Source organism: Saimiri boliviensis, chromosome 1, assembly GCF_048565385.1.
Source record: "Saimiri boliviensis isolate mSaiBol1 chromosome 1, mSaiBol1.pri, whole genome shotgun sequence".
In the NCBI taxonomy this organism is placed as follows: domain Eukaryota; kingdom Metazoa; phylum Chordata; class Mammalia; order Primates; family Cebidae; genus Saimiri; species Saimiri boliviensis.
The window spans coordinates 138,414,849-138,434,645 of record NC_133449.1 but is presented as its reverse complement, the minus strand read 5'-3'; the positions used below and the strand labels follow the sequence as shown (position 1 = coordinate 138,434,645).

The following is a 19,797-nucleotide window of genomic DNA, read 5'->3' as shown; positions in this document are numbered from 1 at the left end:
AAGTATTCCACTGCAGAAACCAACAAATAACTGGGCATATTCAGAGAATCACACTGTAGATATTGCTTTTGAAGCCTTCTCTACAAAACTTAATGAACAAACCTCACCTACCTCATACTTGTTAATGTCGAGCTTCATCAGCAAAGATACAATTCAATGGACAAAATTTTTTCTCTCTGTGCAATTGTGAATTGGGATTCAAGTTAATCTTACTGACATAAAAGCCCATCTTTATTCCAAACTTAGTGATACTAAACTATTCTTGAGAAGCTATGAACAAGTCACTTAATCTTATGAGGAATGTTTATTTTCAAATGAGTTTTGTAAACCAATTATAGTGACTGTATTTTATTTTTAAAGTAAAATTAACAGTTTAAGTGTTCATATGTATTTGGCTTTTGGGCTACCTTTTATGCCATGTTCTATTGATTCTATGTTTAAAGGGGTTATAAACAGTTGCTTTATATACAGATATATATGTATATAAATACATATTATGTATATATTATATATTATGTATACATTTTATATAAATTATATAATTTATTTTTTTGAGAGAGTCTTATTCTGTCCCCTGGGCTAGAATGCAATGGCGCATTCTGGGTTCATTGCAACCTCTGCCTCCAGGGTTCAAGCAATTTTCCTGCCCCAGCCTACCGAGCAACTGGGCCTACAGGTACCGCCACCATATCCAGCCTAAATATTTTCTTTACAGCAAATCATAGTCTTACTTAAATAGATTTTAAAAATTAGTAGAGATGATATGTGCTTATGGGGAATACTCACTGTAATGGTAACTGAGTGACAGTGTTTGAGAGTCACCTCTCAGGAGCCTGTAGTCCTCTCAGGAGGAGGAAAGTGTTGGTTACCCAGATCCAGGGGAGACGCATGAAAATCATCTCAGGTGTTAACCCTTAGCACCGGTGGAGACCACAGATATATTTAAGGAATTAAGATTTTAGGGGAAAAATAAGGTAAAACAAAGTATTGAATCCTTATGCATATTTTTACATTTTCTAAGATTAAAACCATATAGCACATAATTAAATGACCTTTTCCACAACACATTTAGCAATAATGGGTTCTGTGCTCTAAATTTCGTAAGCCATGTCTTACCTAATACATGCTGGTGCGATGGCATCTTTCTCTACCGTTAGCATATGAACCCAGTGCCAGGAGAATTCTCGCTCACATTCTCCCTCCATCTTATTGGACTTGGAGTTGCAGTCTCCAGATACTCTGGTGCTATTGTCCAGGAAATGCTGTCATCCCAGAGCAAAGCAATTATTAGGGAATAAAGACTTAGATATACAAAAAGTCTTTAAGTATACTTTGTTGAAAAGACGAGCTAAGTGAGAATTTATTACTTCCCAACCCCAGTTCCCCATCTGAAATTCCAAGCTCCGCCCGTAATTCATCACTGTTAAATCACTTACTGTCAAACTCCATTCACACATATCCCAGGGGCCAAAAGAGTAGAGTTCTAAGGCCTGCATGTCCTTCTCTTTCATTCTCTCTCACAGAGTAAGGCTGCACATGGACAGGAGAACCCCAGTGGATTTGGGTTTGAGTCCTGACCCTGTCACTCAATGACTGTGTATCAGGGCTAAATATGTAATCTTTCTGAATCCCAGTCGTCACCTGCCAGCAAAGAATAATAGTATCTTCCTACCTGAGCTGTTTTAAGGATTAAATGAGATAACCTATATAAATGGTTTAGCATAGTACCTGATATCCATTAAACACTAATATGTGTTTGCTTATTACCAAAAAGTATAAAGATATCTTTTTTTTTTTTTTTTTTTTTTTTTGCCAGGCATGGTTACTCATGCCTATAATCTCAGTACTTTAGGAGGCCAAGGTGAGTGAATCACTTGAGGCCAGGAGTTTGAGATCAGCCTGGCCAACGTGGTAAAACCCATCTCTACTAAAAACACACAAAATTAGCCGGGGATGGTGGTGGGTGCCTGTAATCCCAGTTTCTTGGGAGGCTGAGGCAGGAGAATCGCTTGATCTTGGGAGGCAGAGGTTGCAGTGAGACAAGATCATACCATTGCACTCAAGCCTGGGCGGCAAGGACAAAACTCTAGTTTTTCTGTCACCTATTTTATCTGCATCTATTCCATTTTCCATCCTGAATCGTTTTTTCGTCTGGTAGATTGCAGTAAGTTATATAAAAATTTTCTTAACTGTATTTTAAAGATACGCATATGAATATATTGATACACACACACGTAATCACAGATGCAGTGGAAAATACTGTATTTGCAGATCAATTGGACTTCGCCCAGTTCTTATTCTCCAGTGGTTTAATGATTCAAAATTTCAAAAAGCCAAGAACAATTACTTTTCATTTTCTTCTTTTCCTCTCTTCTCCCACCTATCCTTCCCTCCCTTCCCCCTCATTTTTACAAAAATATTTTACTAGAAAGACTTTCAAATAGAAAAATACATTTATGGTAGCTTTATCTTAGATGATTTCCACAAATCAATGTTTGCATGACAATTACAGAAAAACAAAATAGTATGTCCTAAAGAGGATAAGTGTGTCATCTGTTTCATCCTAGCGTTTGATACTTTGGTTTCTTCATAGGCAAACAAGAAAAATCATAAATAAGTGAATAGCTTATCTTTCCTCTTCCCAGTGAAGTTACTCTTTAAGATTTTTTGTTGTTGTTGAGACAGAGTCTCACTCTGTTACCCAGCAGGGGAATGCTATGGAGCAATCTCGGTTCACTGCAGCCTCAACCTCCCAGGCTCAAGCGATTCTCCTGCCTCAGCCTCCCAAGTACTTGGGACTACAGCCATGCGCCACCAGTACTGGCTAATTTTTTTGTATTTTCAGTGGAGATGGGGTTTTACCATGTTGGCCAGGCTGGTCTTAAACTCCTGAACTCAGGCGCTCTGCCCACCTTGGCCTTCCAAAGTGCTAGGATCACAGAGACGAACCACTCCACCCAGCCATTCTCTGAGTCCCGATTAACATGTATACAGTTAAATTGTCACTAATGTATTCAAGAACTTAACAAGTGTCAATAAACAGAATACTTTATTATAAAACTTAAAAAATAATTAAATATTACACATATATTTTGACTTTTCTCTATAATCCATGGTTTTATTCCACATTTTTTTCTCAAAATTAATATTACTTAGAGAAGCAAGTGAGAACACGTAATAGGCTATTAATAAATTAATTTTTACATAAAATGATAATTATATAAAGAAACAAATAACTTGCTGGTTTTCAGAAGGCAAGGGGGTTGTAGTGCAGAACTATCAGTTTTCCTGTTGACAAAGTGGCCACTCCTTTCGGCGACGCCAGGCAGACAGAGAGAAGTTCCTAAGCACGATTCCTCTGGGATTCAAGAACTCATGATTTTAATTAGAATGGGAACAAAGTATGTTGCTAAATTTACCAAACCGCTGTCTAGTTGATTATGCTGAGCTGGGTAATCCAGCTTGAATTGAGACTTTTTAAAGAAGTAAAATGGGGTTGTTACATTCATCAAAGAAGTTGAGGAATAAAGTAGAATTAAGTAAATATGCCCTTTATAACCACTTTTCAAAAAATTACAGGAGGACACAGTCTTATAATTACTTGGGTTTTGGCAAAATAGTGTGGTGTTTTTTTCAATTGAGAACAATTTTAGACTCATTAATACCTACTAACAGCTGGTTTCTGATGACTAAAATGCTCTTAGTAAAGGGTCTTGGCATATTATGATTTATTAATATTAACATAGCAAGAAGACAGATGGATTTTTATTACCACTGTTTCCTCCTTTTTCTCTTTTCTTTTTGCTCTTAACTAAATCCTCGGGTAAACTGAAATATATCAGTTGGTAGGAAAAAGCCACAAGTGGCCTTTAATTTTCCAAGCAGCTCTGATCCTATGTACAGAGCATTATAAATGATGATTCCCTCTCCGTCACAACACTGCTATTTTGCCACTATGCCTCTCCTAGAGTTTTTGTAAATACCAGAAATGCGTATCTTGCCAAGTCTCATTCCCAAAGAGCGGGCTGCAGCTTTTCATGGACTGATTCAGCAAGCACCAAAAGTTACAAGGTTGAAAACGTGTGAAGGGCATCCATATGCATGTTTTCTGTGAGTTGTTTTCTTGCGTGAATTTCAATTACATGGAGATCTTAAATAGTCCATGTTGCCCTATTTTCATAATATTCCTTGGAATACTTTTCAAGTTGTTAATTTTAGTCTTAGAGACTCTCTATAGACAGAATATAGTTTAAACAAAATAATAAACACGCACACACACCAAATAAACATAACATGAAGCTTGCCAGTCCAGCAGCAAGCACAATTGTGAGCACCATTTGGCTTCTCATAGAACTCCTGGCTTGAGTGTTCACAGCGTTAGTCAAACTGTGAACTCCACGCAGCAGTTAGGCAAGGTATTCCATCCAGATTTGATTGTTCTGAGTCTCAGTCTTTGACCTGAAGTCAAAAAGGACCTTTTTAAAAACAGATCTCTTTGCCATTGAACACTTTGAAGTTCAAAAGGGAGTCTCTCCCCAAATCGACATATCTCAGTGTGATTCACCACTTCTTGCATATAACAGTGCAAATCAAAGATTCTTTTTAAGTCAGATTTGTCGTCGCTTCCCATTTTCAAGTGCTTCAGAGTACCATGTGCTTCGGGCAGTTGAAATAGCCTGGTGGCAACCTATCTGTTCCTCAGAGCTGGCTCCTTCACAGCCGCAGCTCACAAATGGTTCTCAGTGCTCAGCTCCTGGTTTCAAAGGCAGATGGTCTCTCCCAGGTGGTGAAAGGCGAACCCCTGGCCCTAAGGCACTGGGGAGGACACCAGGATCCATCAGCTCTTCCTTGTGCATGACTTACAGCATTGTTTTCCGTAAAACTTGTTGTTGCAGACACCATGCTGAGGGACTAGGTGACACCAGCTGAAGAAATCTACACAGGATGGATCCTCTGAAATAAGAAAATACACTTAGCATGTTGCCTAGCGTGCTCATCCTTTTTCTTTTCTTTTTTGAGACAGAGTCTCGTTCTATTGCCCAGGCTGGAGTGTAGTGGCACAGTCTCAGCTCACTGCAACCCTCTGCCTCCACTGTTCAAGGAAATCTCCTGTCTCAGCTTCTCGAGTAACTGGGACTACAGGCATGTGCCACCACACCTGGCCCGTTTTTCTATTTTTAGTCGAGATAGGGTTTCACCATGTTGGCCAGGCTGGTCTCGAACTCCTGACCTCAGGACATCTGCTTGCCTTGGCTTCCCAAAGTGCTGGGCTGATGGGCGTGAGCCACTGCACCAGGCCCTCTTATTCTTTTTGTTAAGTTGAGGGGCTACCGAACAAAGACCTTGGGCCCACCTCCCTTTTGACTCTTTGTGATTCTTCCCATTACACATTTACACACTGGGACTTTGGTAGGGGAGTGAGATGGGGCAGGATTTAGATGCCAAGAAAGGGCTGTGACCATTAGCAAAATTAAATGATTTTTCTTTCTTAAAAAATCTTATGTAGGCCTGGTGTGATAGCTCATGCCTGTAATCCCAGCACTTTGGGAGGCCGAGATGGGTGGATTGCCTGAGCTCAGGAGTTCAGGACCAGTCTGGGCAACACGGTGAAACCCCATCTATGCTAAAATACAAAAAAGTAGCCAGACGTGTGCCTGTAGTCCCAGCTACGCGGGAAGCTGAGGCAGGAGAATGGCTTGGACCCAGGAGGTGGAGGTAGCAGTGAGCCCAGGTCGTGCCACTGCACTCCAGCCTGGACAACAGAGCGAGATTCCATCTCAAAAAAAGAGAGGCATATCTAATCCAAGATCAATGTCTGATCCTCCCTAGACAGCCTGGGAGCCACCACTGAATTGTGTGTCCAGGGAAATACAGTGCATCAGGAATCTCCTAGGGATTTTGTTAAACCACTGGTTCTGATTCAGAAGGGCTGTCGGGGGGATGGGCATGAGGGGAGGTTGGTGCTGCCGGTCCATGAACTGTAATTTCAGGAGCAAAGAGCCTAATACATTGGGAGTCAATTCACCTGGATTTGTATGCAAACGGGCTGAGATTAACTTAAAAAGCTGGGTGGCCAACATTCTGTGTAGGTTTAAGTCAATCTCAGCCAGCTTGCAAGTAAATTATGTCAACACCAGTCCTTTCTAATTTCTTTGGTGGCTCAATGAACATGACAGATGTGATCATTTCACTATACATCAGGAATTCGGACTTAGATGAGCCTCAGGATATGGAAACATGCATGCAAACGTGTATGTAAGCATAACGGCATGTTTTAGGAGCAAGGGCCCAGTCCGAGATGGAGTTTCACTCTTGTTGCCCAGGCTGCAGTGCAATGGCGCCATCTCAGCGCACTGCAACCTCCACCTCATGCGTTCGAGCGATTCTCCTGCCTGAGCCTCCTGAGGAGCTGGGATTACAGATGTGAGCCACCACCCCTGGCCCATTTTGCTGTATTCTTAAGGCATAGTTTTGACTTAAAAATTATTTAGAGCCTAGACTACACATAATTCGGAAATGCCTCGAGTTGGTTCTTGCAGGCTTGATCCTTCTGCCTAAAATGTCTTTTGACACACCCCCTTCATGTAAGCCAGGAAGCAGCAGTGAGACGTTGTTGTTACGCTATCCGTGTAAGTGCTTTTTTGATTATAATAATTACTAACAGCTGGTTGTTTAAGCGTCTACTGTGAGTCAGGTATTTGCTTTACTTTATTGAAGAGGACCTTGGAATCCTTTCTTTGCTTCACATTCTCCCTGCAATCAGCAGATACTCTTTGGCTCAATCTTTGAAACACACCCAGCATCCAGCCTCTTCAGAACTGCCACTGCTCGAGGGGAGCCTCCTCCATCTGCTTACTGACAAAGAGTTGACAAGTCCTTGTTCTACTCCAGGCAACCTGCACCGTTTTCAACTTAACTGCTAGTGATCTTCCTAAAGCTAGATCCCATAGCGTCTGCTCAACGGCTTCCACTGTACTCAGAGTTAAACCTGAAGTCCTGCAGTACCACTGCTCAGGTATTGCTTAACCACTCTGCACCTCGTCTCTTGTACTCCAAGTGTTGCAGGCACTGCGGTGTTCCTGAATGAGATGTGTAAATTCCTGCCTCTCTGCTGTCTCTCTGCCAGGAACACTCCTTCTAGATCCCTGTGTGCCTCACCTTTTCTGAGGTCTCTGTTCAAGTGCTCAGTCATCAAGTGGCCTGGCCTTGCCTGATCATTACAACCTAAACTTGATTTCCTATCTTCTCACCCCTGCGACTTGACTTTGCCACACTGTGTGTTTACTGGTTGTCTGTTTCCATTTAGAAGCAAGCTTATCAGAAGGTGGGATCTGTGCCTGTTTAGCTGGTTACTGTTTTTGTAATCAGACACCAGAATAGTGTCCGGTTCATAGTAAGCACTAAAGAAATATGGTAAAAACTGAATCACCTTCTTTAAATACGACAATCTTTCAAAGTAAGCATTACTTCCCGGTTTTATGAATGCTCAGAAAGTTTAAAACTTGCCCAAAGCTCCGTAGCAATTACGTGTCAAGTTAGTGTGGATTCAACTCTATTTTTGTGATTTTACCGTTCCTGCTCCTTCCGCCATGCAATGCTGCCTGACCCCATCTGAAGATGTGGGATTCCGTGAGGAGCAGCTTATTAGTATTGAATTAGTACTGAGTGCCTGGTCATCCTCAATTTAGTATGACTAGTGTGCAGCCCAGGCAGCTTCCAGACACGTAACCAACCAGTTTCAACGCAGTGCGACACAAGTCTCTGGGTGGTATCACTGCTTTACGGCCTTCTGTCTTTCCCGGAAGAGAATTTTACCTAGAATCTCTACAGTGCATTGTAAGGATGGTCTCCCCAGGTCCAACCAAGACACCCAGATAAGGCATCACACCCTCATGATGGGATATAACGAATGCCTCTAGACTGGCAGTCAGTCAGTATGGGCAGGAGTCTGGGGGACAGCAAAGCTGTTTGGTGACACTGGAAGACAGGATGATGCCACCATGGGCAGAATGGTCTTCTCCAGCGTCCAGTTTTAGTGACTATAATGGGTAGAAACTTCTACCCAAGTATAAGCTCCATGAGGGGAGGAAACCCTCACAGTGCCTACCAGAGTGCTTGGCCCATAATAGGGGTCTCAGAGAAGAGTCAAGGAATGGAATGTTCTTCACTGTGTCACCATGGGCATCCTCACTGCTCACTGATGTTTTCTGAAAACTCAAAGCCAGAAAATACACTCAAATGACTTACATAGCGGTCACTCTGCCAAGCGGGTAGTAATTTAGGCATGCCGTCATCCCTATACTTGGAATGGGAATGGGAGTAAATCCTCCACTTAGTAAACTGTAGCCCACATTTTTGGCCCAGAACATACACTTGGGCTTGCTGTATCTTTTATTCTTCCAAAAGGGACTGGACGCAGTTAAGAGATACAGAGGGAAGCTCCTCTTTTCTTTCTTGACAGGGTCTTACCCTGTCACCCAGGCTGGAGTACAGCAGAGCAATGGCTCACTGCAAACTCCACCTCCCAGGTTCAAGTGATTCTCCTGCCTCAGCCTCCCAAAGTGTGGTGATTAGAGTCATGAGCCACTGCACTCAGGCAAGCTCCTCTTTTAATAAGCCTTTTCTCATCTGCACCCTAGGACTCCCCTCATTCCAGCAACTTAAGGAGAACTGACCATCACTGTAACATTGTGAATACTCCACCACGTACATTTTCTGTTGTAGCTTTAAGAACAGGACCCAGCTTTATTCTTTTATCTGTAGAAGACTGCTAGAGGTATACAGCAGGTGCTTAGTGATTTTGCTTTGAATGACATCCAGGACCTCACAGCACAAGATATTTCCTTTAGCCATATACTCATTTACTCATGTAAGATGTATTGAGCACCTACTGGATGTCCAGTGTGCTATTAGGTGCAGGGTGAACACACAAGACAAATGGCCTCCCTGTCGTCTTAGGCCATATATGTATGTTGACTCTCCTCATCTCCCCATCCTGCCCAGGAGATACTGGTGGGCAACTTCCTGATTGGCCATTGTCCTTAGGGATGCCTGTGGCCTTCATCTTTGGCAATCTAACTAAAGGGTAGAAATGAGAAATCCCTGATAGTGAAGAAAGGAGGTCAGAGTCTGGGAAAACCATGACCTACTGCTCATTTCCTCTCTATGTAGTACCCCAGCATGGACTAGGATGAACTGGTTCTCAGTAACTGCTACAAGAGCTGGAGTTTTTTGGTCTTGTTTAGGTTTCAGATAATATAAGAAAAGAGCACAGAGCATAGAAAATTGATGCCTGAGCACAGAGCTAAAACTAATAAGAAGTAGATAAGCATGGCTGGGTGTGGTGGCTCATGCCTGTAACCCCAGCATTTTTTGCAGTGAGCTGGGGTTTTTGCAGTGATTATGCCACTGCACTCCAGTCTGGGTGACAGAGTGAGACCCTACCTAAAAAAAAGAAGTAGGTGAGCGACAAGATAGAAAATCCAGTAAGTAAGAGTCTTGAATCTGATTTGCCAAAAGTTACAAAAAGTAGGCTAAGAGATTGGACAGTCTTAGAAAGACTGTGATTGGATAAAAAAGAAAACCCAGCACTTGCATGCTAGAAAATGATTCTTTAGCACGAGGAAAGCAGATGACGCTGAAAAATATTCCCTGGCATTGGTCAGACTACTTTAAAGTAAGTTAGACCAGTGAAGAATGGTACAATTTGTCAGACTTTTCAGTTTCCTATCAGTATTCATTTCACTTGAAGAATATTCCTGTTCACTTTTATGTTCCCATTTTCAAAGTAATAACGGCTCAAGAGTGTTATCACAGAAATTATTCCCTTCTGACCCATGCAAACAAGATCATTGGGACAGGCTGGGCATGTGGCTCATCCCTGTAATCCCAGCACTTTGGGAGGCAAAGGTGGGTGGATCACTTGAGGTCAGGAGTTTGAGACCAGCCTGGCCAACTGAAAATACAGAAATTAGCCAGGTGTGGTAGTGCACGCCTATAATCCCAGCTACCCGGGAGGCAGGGCAATCACTTGAACCAGGTAAGGGGAGGTTACAGTGAGCCGTCTACTCCCATCTGGTGCCAGAGCAAGACTCTGTCTCAAAAACATCATGCAGACAGGAACGTCCCCAGAGTGGTGCCTTATACAATTCCAGGGAGCACTGTCACAGGCTGTGGGCGAATGGCTCACCCTAGAGTTGTACAAATGCCACAGGCTGCACAACCAACAAAAGTAGGCTTTGAAAAAATTATCTAGAGACTCGTCAAGTTGACTGGAGCCTGGCGCCTTTTACCTGTCTTTGCAGGAGCTGGACAGAAGTTGGTATTACAGGCTCGTAGCACCGGAGGTTTCTGATGGAGCAGACAGCTTGAGGAAGGCCGGCCTTGCTGAACACATTGGACAGATCGGGTTTGGACCCCTCCCCCGCAGGTGACTGTGCACTGCAGGAAAGAGAAGAGGAAGAAGTCAAACACTCTGCTGAGGTCAGTGACATCAAATAGAAGGAATTCCCATGCTTCGTGACATTACCAAGACGCCTGCTGATGAAACAGATTGGCTGGAGCCAGGCACATGGGCTTAGAGTCCATAGCATCTATCCTAACAAGTGAGAGCCCTTTGATCTGATTAGAAGGGTTTTAAGCAAACACTATTTATCTAGCCCAAGAGTGTGTGTCTCCCGCTTAAGTGACTCATAAAGAAGAGAAGCTCCAGAAATACAGAAGCTTCTCTAAGAATGTAGAAACAAATACAGACACATCTAGGGAGTTAATCAGAGCATTTAAAGAATTCCAGACAATCTGTGCAGTAGTGAAGGAGATAGTTCAAAACTAGGAAAGAAAGCTCTGGAATTAGCTCGGTGCCCAGCCCAACTCTGAGTTGGTACTTGTTTTATTTTGAGATGGAGTCTGGCTGTGTTGCCAGGCTGGAGTGCAGCAGCACAATCTCGGCTCACTGCAACCTCCACGCCCCAGGTTCAAGCGATTCTGCTGTCTCAGCCTCCTGAGTAGTTGAGACTATAGGCATGCACCACCACGCCCGGCTAATTTTTTTACTTCTAGTAGAGACAGGGTTTCACCATGTGGGTCAGGAGGGTCTAGATCTCTTGACCTTGTGATCTGCCTGCCTCGGCCTCCCAAAGTGCTGGGATTTCAGGTGTGAGCCACCGCGTCTGGCCAAGTTTGCGCTTCTTAGAAGTCAGCGATTTCACTGTGCAATTAAAATTTTAACAACTAGACAAGTAATTGACATTTGAAAAATTAATAACAAAAGAATAACCAGGAAAAAAATGTAGCCCTGTAAAGGGACTTAACAATTCACTGCATTTTTTAAAAATCTACATACACACTGTAATTGAGTATAGTTTCTGCTCCTCAATTAAAACATGAGTTCCTTGAGGGCAAGTCTTATTACCAAATTATCTATACCATGAGTTTATAGAAAAACTTTACAAACGGCAAGATAGTAAATATTTCCGGCTGTATGGGCGTGTGGCCTCTGTCACAAGTACTCCTCATTGCCTTTGTAGCACTGAAGTAGCTGCGGTCAATATGTAAGTGGATGAACATGGCTACCTTCCAGTTAAACTTTATTTACAAAACACAGGAGATACTGGGGGAGCAGATTTGGCCTGCTGGCAGCTGTTTGCTGACGTCTTAATCTAAATCAGGCGTCCCCAAACTTTTTACCCAGGGGGCCACTTCACTGTCCCTCAGACCGTTGGAGGGCCGCCACATACTGTGCTCCTCTCACTGACCACCAATGAAAGAGGTGCCCCTTCCTGAAGTGCGGCGGGGGGCCGGATCAATGGCCTCAGAGGGCCACATGCAGCCTGCAGGCCGTAGTTTGGGGACGCCTGATCTAAATTGTCTTCTTAGAGTCAATTAAAAAAACAATCCATAGGAGTATGTGTAACAGCTACCACAGTGCCCGCCCAGAGACAATCATGCTAATTTTCTTTCCTCTCATCCATGTCTTGGTTTCCAGATCCTCCTGAGTACACAGTATATATACCTTTACCCGGCCCCTGTCATTAATGGTGAGGTGGGCAGCACCAGAGTCCTCTGAAGAGCTGTGTGACAACATCTGTTGGTTGGAATGCTGGAAGGACCAGAACACAGCTTTGGGTTCCTGAGGACATAATGCTGTCTCGGACTTAGCATCACATACCAGTCCTAGCCAAAGTTTCACCCAAGTCTTCTGAAAAGAAGGGTGCCTCTAGCATCTGGTAAGTTTAAAAGCTGAGTGTCGTTGGCTGAATTGCCTGACACTCTGAGCTTCAAGGACCATACTACCCCGGAACAGGAAACGCATATAAAGTACTTAGCACCATGCATAGTTAATACCTTGACAAATATTAGCTCTTGCATTATTCAGAAACATGATGTAGGAACCCAGTGAGTAAAGGCTGTGAGCAGCATTTCTAAAACAAACACTGGAGAGGTAGTTTCAATAGCAGCAATGACCAACATCAGCAGGGTATGACTGGCCTGGGGCTAAGTGTTTTACATACATTTTCTGATGAATGACAACAAATCAACTCTGCCAGATATTAATTTTCTAGAAATGAAAACTGAGGTTTACAGACTGCCCAGGGCCACAGGAGCAGAGTTGGCCAAAGAACGAAACCCATTCTACCTTCAAAACCTGAGCCAAGAGCAACTGTTTGCTGCATGCCTCATTTTCTCACATCTCATTTGCATAGAAACCTCCTAAATCTGCCTGGACCCACCTGCTGCCATGGTGATGAATACCATCCAGCTACCGCGTTGTACACTGGATGGGCTGGACAAGCCCTTCGGTGGCAGGTCTCTTCCAAGTCCAGGGCTGGTTTCTTGATATTACGGCATCTTCGCTCTGGGAACGTGATCAGCTTTCCCTGGAAGCCCTTCTCGCTGCACTTCATCTCCCTCTTCCTCACACCCAAACCACAGGACGCAGAACACTAGAGCCAAGACAGGATGTGGAAAAGTGCAGAGACCCATAGTCAAAGCTTCTGAGCAGATGTACTTTGACATAAGATTGCACCATCCGCATGAAATGAGAGGGATGGGATGACATAAGGCCAACCACAGTCACTCAGTGATCTTAAAGACGCAGCAGCCAAGTACCTCATGCTATACTAAGGAAACCAGAGAACTCAAGTGCCTTTCCTAAAATCACAGAGATCATGAGCATCATAAAACAAAAAGGGACTCTGAGATGCCACATGGGTGTGAGATAGAGTCCAAGATGGACAGAAGGATTTCCAGGTTGAGGGTTACAGACCTCCAGGTCTACCTAAGGCCGGAGAGGTGTTGGGAATCTGAGTCGAGGAGGGTAAGGGCGAGATAAAAAGATTTAGAGGTCAATGGGAGGAACCACTGTACAGCAAATAATTGCCCTTCATGTTCACCCAACCTCTCGCACAGAGGACCTAACATGATGAGGGTTAAAAATAGCCTTTTAGGCTGGGTGCAGTGGCTCAGGCCTGTAATCATGCCAGTTTGGGAGCCTGAGGCAGGCAGATCACTTGAGCCCAGATGTTTGAGAACAGCCTGGGCAACATGGTGAAACCACATCTCTACAAAAACTACAAAAATTAGCCAAGTATAGTGGTACATGCCTCTAGTCCGAGGTAGGAGATCACCTGAAGTCAGGGAGGTGGAGGCTGCAGTGAGCTGAGATTGTGCCACTGAACTCTAGGGCAACAGGGCAAGACCCTGTCTCAGAAATAATCTTCTGACAACAGTTCTTCCTGAAGTCTGGCTTGGGTCAACCTTGAGCTCCCCACAAAAGAAGACTTTATCAAGGCACTTAGCATACCTTATCCATATTTCTGTGTGTGTGCTTTATGAAGTCTTGCGCCCCCACAGCCAGGCACAAGCCTGATCAATGTAGCGAGTTAGCAATGTTGGGTCAAGCACTCAGGAGAGCAGAAATGACAATTAGCAGGCATTGGGTATAAATATGTGCACCAGGAAGGAGTTTTGTGAGCCTAGCTGCTAGCAGGTGAGGTGAGCATCTCAAAACCTCCAGCAGTGACTTCTAAACCATACCTCACTCCATGAAGAAGCGACCCACTGTAGCCGGTTGTTCTTGGGGCATCGTCCGAGCACGCAGCCCTCCTGCAGCTCGGGTCTGGGGAGGCTGGTACACCGGCTCTCGGGGAGGGTCTCGGAGGCAGGGCCCTTGCACAGGAGTTCACGCTTCCTCACTCCTCGTCCGCAGGTCTTGGAACACTTGAGAAGAAAAAAATCAAAGTTCCATTTGCATTCCCATTAGGTTTCAGTTGCCACTTTAAAAAAAAGAGAAACTATACTCACTATGTGAAATGTGGGGTAAACTCCATTGAACTAAAGCTCTTTTTATGATGTCTACTTAACCAGCCCCATTTTAATTTCCCTTTATCCATACCCACCATATATATTTGCCTAAAACAATTATTTGAATTCTTTTTGTAAATTATATTCCTAACTGGAAAAACTAGACTCAACACCATATTCTATTTAGAGTTACCCTCTGCTATAAATGGATACATTCTCTCATTTGAAAGAACCCCCTAAACAAGCTTAGTAATATTCTTTCTCCCTCCTGACCCTTTATTCCCCTAACACAGCGGTCCCCGATTATTTTGGTACGAGGGGCGGCTTTTACAGAACACTGTATTTCCACGGATGGGCAGGGCGAGGTGGTGCTTCTGGGATAAAACTGTTCCACCTCAGATCATCAGGCATTAGATTCTCACAAGGAGCACGCCTCCCAGAGCCCTCACCTGTACGGTTCACAAGAGGGTTCAAGCTCCTCTGAGAATCTAATGCTGCCACTGATGTGACAGAAGGCAGAGCTGAGGCTGCAGCGCTCACCTGCCCACTGGTGGGCGGCGCAGTTCCTTACAGGCAACAAACAGGCACTTGTTCATGGCCTGGGAACCCCTGTGCAAACAGGTAAGTCCTAACTTTTTTTAAAAAAAAAAAAGCCTTCCTCCAACCCCTGGTAGGAGACATGATAGTATATTGCTGAAATTAATCAGAAAGCAGCCCCCTCTAGGATCTAATATACTGTAAAGGAAAACACAGCGTAACTGTCATCAGTGGCTGCTACCTGGCTTCATAGTTCCATTGGTCAAACTCTTGCCCTTTTTTCATTCTTTACTAAAATTGGTTTGCCAGCCAGGATTTAGCAGCATTTGTGCTATCACATACAAGGCAGGGTATAGGGCGGGATTTCTTCCCTTCAACACCACTGACATCTTGGCTCAGACAGTTCTTTGTGGTGAGGAGCTCTGTAAGCCATTCACCTCTACCCACTGGATGCCAGTAGCACTCATCGCCCCCCAGGCTGTGACAATCACAAATGGCCCCCGGTAGGCAAACTCGCTCACAGTTGAGAACCTTTGCTTTAGATGGAATGCTGAGTTGTGAATGACAGATAGTTCTCTGACTCTTCTAACTTTAAAATTTTATGGTTTTCTCTGAGAATTTGTCAACATAGCCAACTGTATGCCCTGCTTTTCTCTGTATTCTTCTAACTTGGCCTCTTTCCCATTGAAGTAAGAGTTAAGTCTCTCTACTATGCTTCACTCTGTGTGTGTTTTCCATTTGCTTTGGAGAATTCAGTAGCCAGGTCTCTATGCCAAGCTTCTGACACCAGAATCCTTTCTAGCTGTGCTCACAACTCTGCCCTAAATGGCCCCCATACTCTAATTTATAAGGAGGATTCGAAGCTCTGGGATAGAGGTGCTGAAACTTCAGATTTCCTAAGATTACCTAAAGAACATTAATTAAAATGCTGATTCCCATGACGTAAACGGCCCACAGCCCCTTGGAGAGCAAAGACACCTGTACTTTTGCCTTCCAGGGGAATGACACTAACAACTCCAAGTTATTTCCTGTTACCTGAGACCAGGGTCCAAGGCTCCATTCTGGAGGGCAGGCGTGGCTGTTGCAGGCTTGGACCTGAGTGGGTGTGCTCACTGGACAGAGAGAATGCAACACTGCTTCCTCCTTTTGGAAGGGCTTCTTTTGCACACACTGGATCTTTCGGCTCTGCTGGCCTGTAGCACAGGACTTGCTGCATGTACTCCATTCACCTGGCATCCAGCTTTCAGAGCAAAACAAGTATTTCCAATGAAGCCAAACTTTGTATAACAACTTGCAAAGCAGTTACTGTGAACCTATGGAAGCCTTAGATCAATTTCAGAACCAATAAGGATAATTTGTACGCATTGTTCTTTGATGGATGCAGAGGCTTACACTAATGTGATCCAGATATTCGGAACCACATTTAATCATCCCACAGTTCCACAGCAAAATACATTCCTGCCTCTGCATGGGAACAAATCCATATCACTTAAAAATCTGCACAATTCCTTGAGTCAAATTTGTTGGGATTTTAACTATGCGTCAGGGACCCTCCTAAGCATTAGGATTGGAAAAATTATCGCAGCAGAATCAAGGAGCCTGTAACACAGTAGAGAGATGGGTATGTGAACAAATAAAGACAGTATTTTCTGGTAAGCGCTGCAGTGGAAGTCAACACAAAATACAATGATGAGGCTAATGGAAGAGGGGTACATTTAGAGAAGGTCTCACAGGGATATTTTTAAGTGGGCACTTCCCCAAATTTCTTTTCTGATTACACCTAAATTTACTGAGGAGTTAGATACCTACCCTTTTATTCTTTAAAATTTGCCAGTTTTTCTTTTTCTTTTCTTTTTTTTTTCAGATGCAGTCTTGCTCTGTCACCCAGGCTGGAGCGCAATGACTCAATCTTGGGTCCCTGCAACCTCTACCTCCCAGGTTTAAGTGATTCTCCTGCTTCTGCCGCCCAAGTAGCTGGGACTACGGGCGTGCACACCGCCATGCCCGGCTATTTTTTTTTTTTCTGTTTTTAACTTCCTGTTGATTTGACTATTTTTGCATTTCTAAATAGAGATGGGGTTTCACCATAGTGGCCAAGCTGGTCTCGAACTCCTGACCTCAGGTGATCCACCCACCTTGGCCTCCCAACATGTTGGGATTACAGGAGTGAGGCACTGCGCCAGGCCAGACCAGTTTTTTTTCATAGCTGTCTGAGACTTGGTATATACGGTTATCAATGGAAACTATTAACCTCTTCAATAACTACTTTTGATTAATTGAAGTTCTATGATTTAAAGACGTAGCATTAAAAAGATGCACCACAGATGACTGTTACCCCTTTTCCGTCACAGCCGCAAAGTCTAAAACTGATCTCGGATTACAAAGATTCCAAGTATCATTTTAAGTAACGAGACATCAATAAGACCACATGTATTTTTTGCTATTGTTTTTTTCTAGTTTCCCACAGAGGCCAGATGTGTGAAATTAAGTCCAGAGAATTGAGCATGAGTACTAGAATTATATGGGTCCTAAAACCATTGTCGGAATCCCTGCAATCCTATTCAATTAAGGATATCAAATGGAATCCTCCTATTTGTACAATTATTTGTATCCTAAGACGTAAAGAAAACATTATATATAATCATATATATAACACATTATATATAAATAAAATTATTAGCTTCAACACTGGCATAGAAAATGGCATTTTTATCTACCAAATTCAAGTGTCTTTCCTTTTTGTGACAACTATGATGAGTCTGTAACAGTGCTAACAAGGACGTAACAAATACATTTTTACATTTTTTTTCTTGCTCTGTTGCCCATGCTGGACTGCAGTGGCGTCATCGTGACCTACTGCCACTTTTGCTTCCTGGTTCCAGCGATTCTCATTTCAGCCTCCCAAGTAGCGGGGACTATAGACACCTGCCACTACACCTGGCTTCTTCTTATTTTTTTTGTAGAGATGGGGTTTTACCATGTTGGCCAGGCTGGTTTCAAACTCCTGACCTCAAGTGATTGGCCCGTCTCAACCTCCCAATGTGTTGGGATTACAGGCGTCAGCCACTGTGCCTGGCCCAAATAGACTCTCCGTAACATACCTGTGAGCCTCAGGCTAACTCTCCATCTAACCTCGCCCTCATCCAACCCTAACTTAGAGCCCAGATACCTTCACTGTCCATCTTATCTCTTCCTGCTTTTTAAAAATATGGAACACTTCACTAGCAGATTATACTGTCTGTCAATTATTTCTCTACATAGTAATCTCTTCCATTTGATTTTGGGTTCACTGATGGCGGGAACTTCACATGATTCATCTCTGTCCCACAGTTGAGAGCTCAGGGCCTGGCATAGAGTAACCGCACTATGACACGGTTGCTGCATGAGAAAATAAAGGAATTAGCACAGATAAATTCCTTTATCCATACAGCTCCAAGAGTCTAAACCCTTCTTTCTCTTATTGTCTTTGCATAAGAATGGTCCTCGAATAGCCCCATATTCCAATAGAAAATACTGGAAAATAAATAATAGGGGGGACAAAAAAGGGAGGGAACAGAAGCTCTTAGCCGTGTGACCCCTGCCACTCTTCAGGGCCCTTACGAGGGGCTGTTCTGCTTTCAGATAGCCAGTAAATTTGCTTCTGCATTCCTACATGTTAGTCCTCAAGGACATTTTAGGAGTTGGCCATGACCTGGGCTCTCTCCCTTTCCATGGAAGTACGTGTGAATGGGGTTCCTTTCTTTGGTTGGCTGGAATAGCCCATGATGAGAAGAAGGCTCAAAATCAGAAAACGTCAGCTTGCTATTCAAGCATATTGATTATTCCTACATGTACGTAAACACTACAAAGGTTCCACAGGTTCAAACACACTGTTGGGTTCGTATCTAAAAGCTGTTAGAATAATTCTTGGCCGGGCGCGGTGGCTCAAGCCTGTAATCCCAGCACTTTGGGAGGCCGAGGCGGGTGGATCACAAGGTCAAGAGATCGAGACCATCTTGGTCAACATGGTGAAACCCCGTCTCTACTAAAAATACAAAAAAAATAGCTGGGCATGTTGGTGCATGCCTGTAATCCCAGCTACTCAGGAGGCTGAGGCAGGAGAATTGCCTGAACCCAGGAGGCGGAGGTTGCGGTGAGCCGAGATCGCGCCATTGCACTCCAGCCTGGGTAACAAGAGCGAAACTCCGTCTCAAAAAAAAAAAAAAAAAAAAAAAAAAAAGAATAATTCTTAGAGACGTATTTCTTAGCTAAAGAGGAAAATGCATGGAGCCCCTCTCCCCCACTTTTATATCTCCTCTTAATGTTCATGATACAGTTGCTTCCACAGCCTGAGAGAAAAACTAGGTTGAAAATTGGGCATACGGGATTGTTGAAAAGCTGAAACCCCAAGTGATTATGACAAATACACTATTATTTATGAGAAAAACTGTGTGCGTGTGTGTGTGTGTGTGTATATATATATATATTATATATATATATAAAGATTGTGGGCCGGGTGCGGTGGCTCAAGCTTGTAATCCCAGCACTTTGGGAGGCCGAGGCGAGTGGATCACGAGGTCAAGAGATCGAGACCATCCTGGTCAACATGGTGAAACCCCGTCTCTACTAAAAATACAAAAAAAATGAGCTGGGCATGGTGGTGCGTGCCTGTAATCCCAGCTACTCAGGAGGCTGAGGCAGGAGAATTGCCTGAACCCAGGAGGCGGAGGTTGCGGTGAGCCGAGATCGCGCCATTGCACTCCAGCCTGGGTAACAAGAGCGAAACTCCGTCTCAAAAAAAAAAAAAGATTGTGTAATATGATTGCATCACCACAAACCAAACACTACTTATTAAGATGATCTAAAGCACTGGTGAATGCAACACTGCTTTAGAAGAAACTCTGTCCATTCTATATAAATATATTTGGCAGAAGATAAAGCACATAAAAGAGACTCCATTTAACTGGGAAGATTACTTAA

At 43.6% G+C, this 19,797-nt stretch overlaps 2 protein-coding genes across 6 annotated transcripts in view; one reads left to right on the top strand and one right to left on the bottom strand.

Annotated features, from left to right (window-relative positions):
• The window catches only part of SYCE1L (synaptonemal complex central element protein 1 like), a 103,125-nt gene that overhangs the window by 66,883 nt on the left and 16,445 nt on the right, over positions 1 to 19,797 (top strand). For 4 of the 5 annotated variants that reach the window (XR_012518916.1, XR_005581619.2, XR_012518909.1 and 1 more), the window contains exons 2-3: positions 10,305 to 10,482; positions 11,984 to 12,224. The gene's annotated coding sequence lies outside the window, so the exon portion shown is untranslated. Of the gene's footprint in view, positions 1 to 10,304; positions 10,483 to 11,983; positions 12,225 to 16,702; positions 19,359 to 19,797 lie in introns of those variants that run through there. The other variant, XR_005581620.2, reaches the window with a different exon arrangement.
• The window catches only part of ADAMTS18 (ADAM metallopeptidase with thrombospondin type 1 motif 18), a 97,851-nt gene continuing 82,131 nt past the window's right edge, over positions 4,078 to 19,797 (bottom strand). Inside the window, exons 16-20 of the mRNA XM_039477491.2 lie at positions 15,874 to 16,078; positions 14,035 to 14,217; positions 12,729 to 12,941; positions 10,293 to 10,440; positions 4,078 to 4,953 (exon numbers count right to left, since the gene is read on the bottom strand). Coding sequence (XP_039333425.1) covers positions 4,838 to 4,953; positions 10,293 to 10,440; positions 12,729 to 12,941; positions 14,035 to 14,217; positions 15,874 to 16,078 — 865 coding nt within the window. The 3' untranslated portion in view covers positions 4,078 to 4,837. The remainder of the gene's footprint in view (positions 4,954 to 10,292; positions 10,441 to 12,728; positions 12,942 to 14,034; positions 14,218 to 15,873; positions 16,079 to 19,797) is intronic.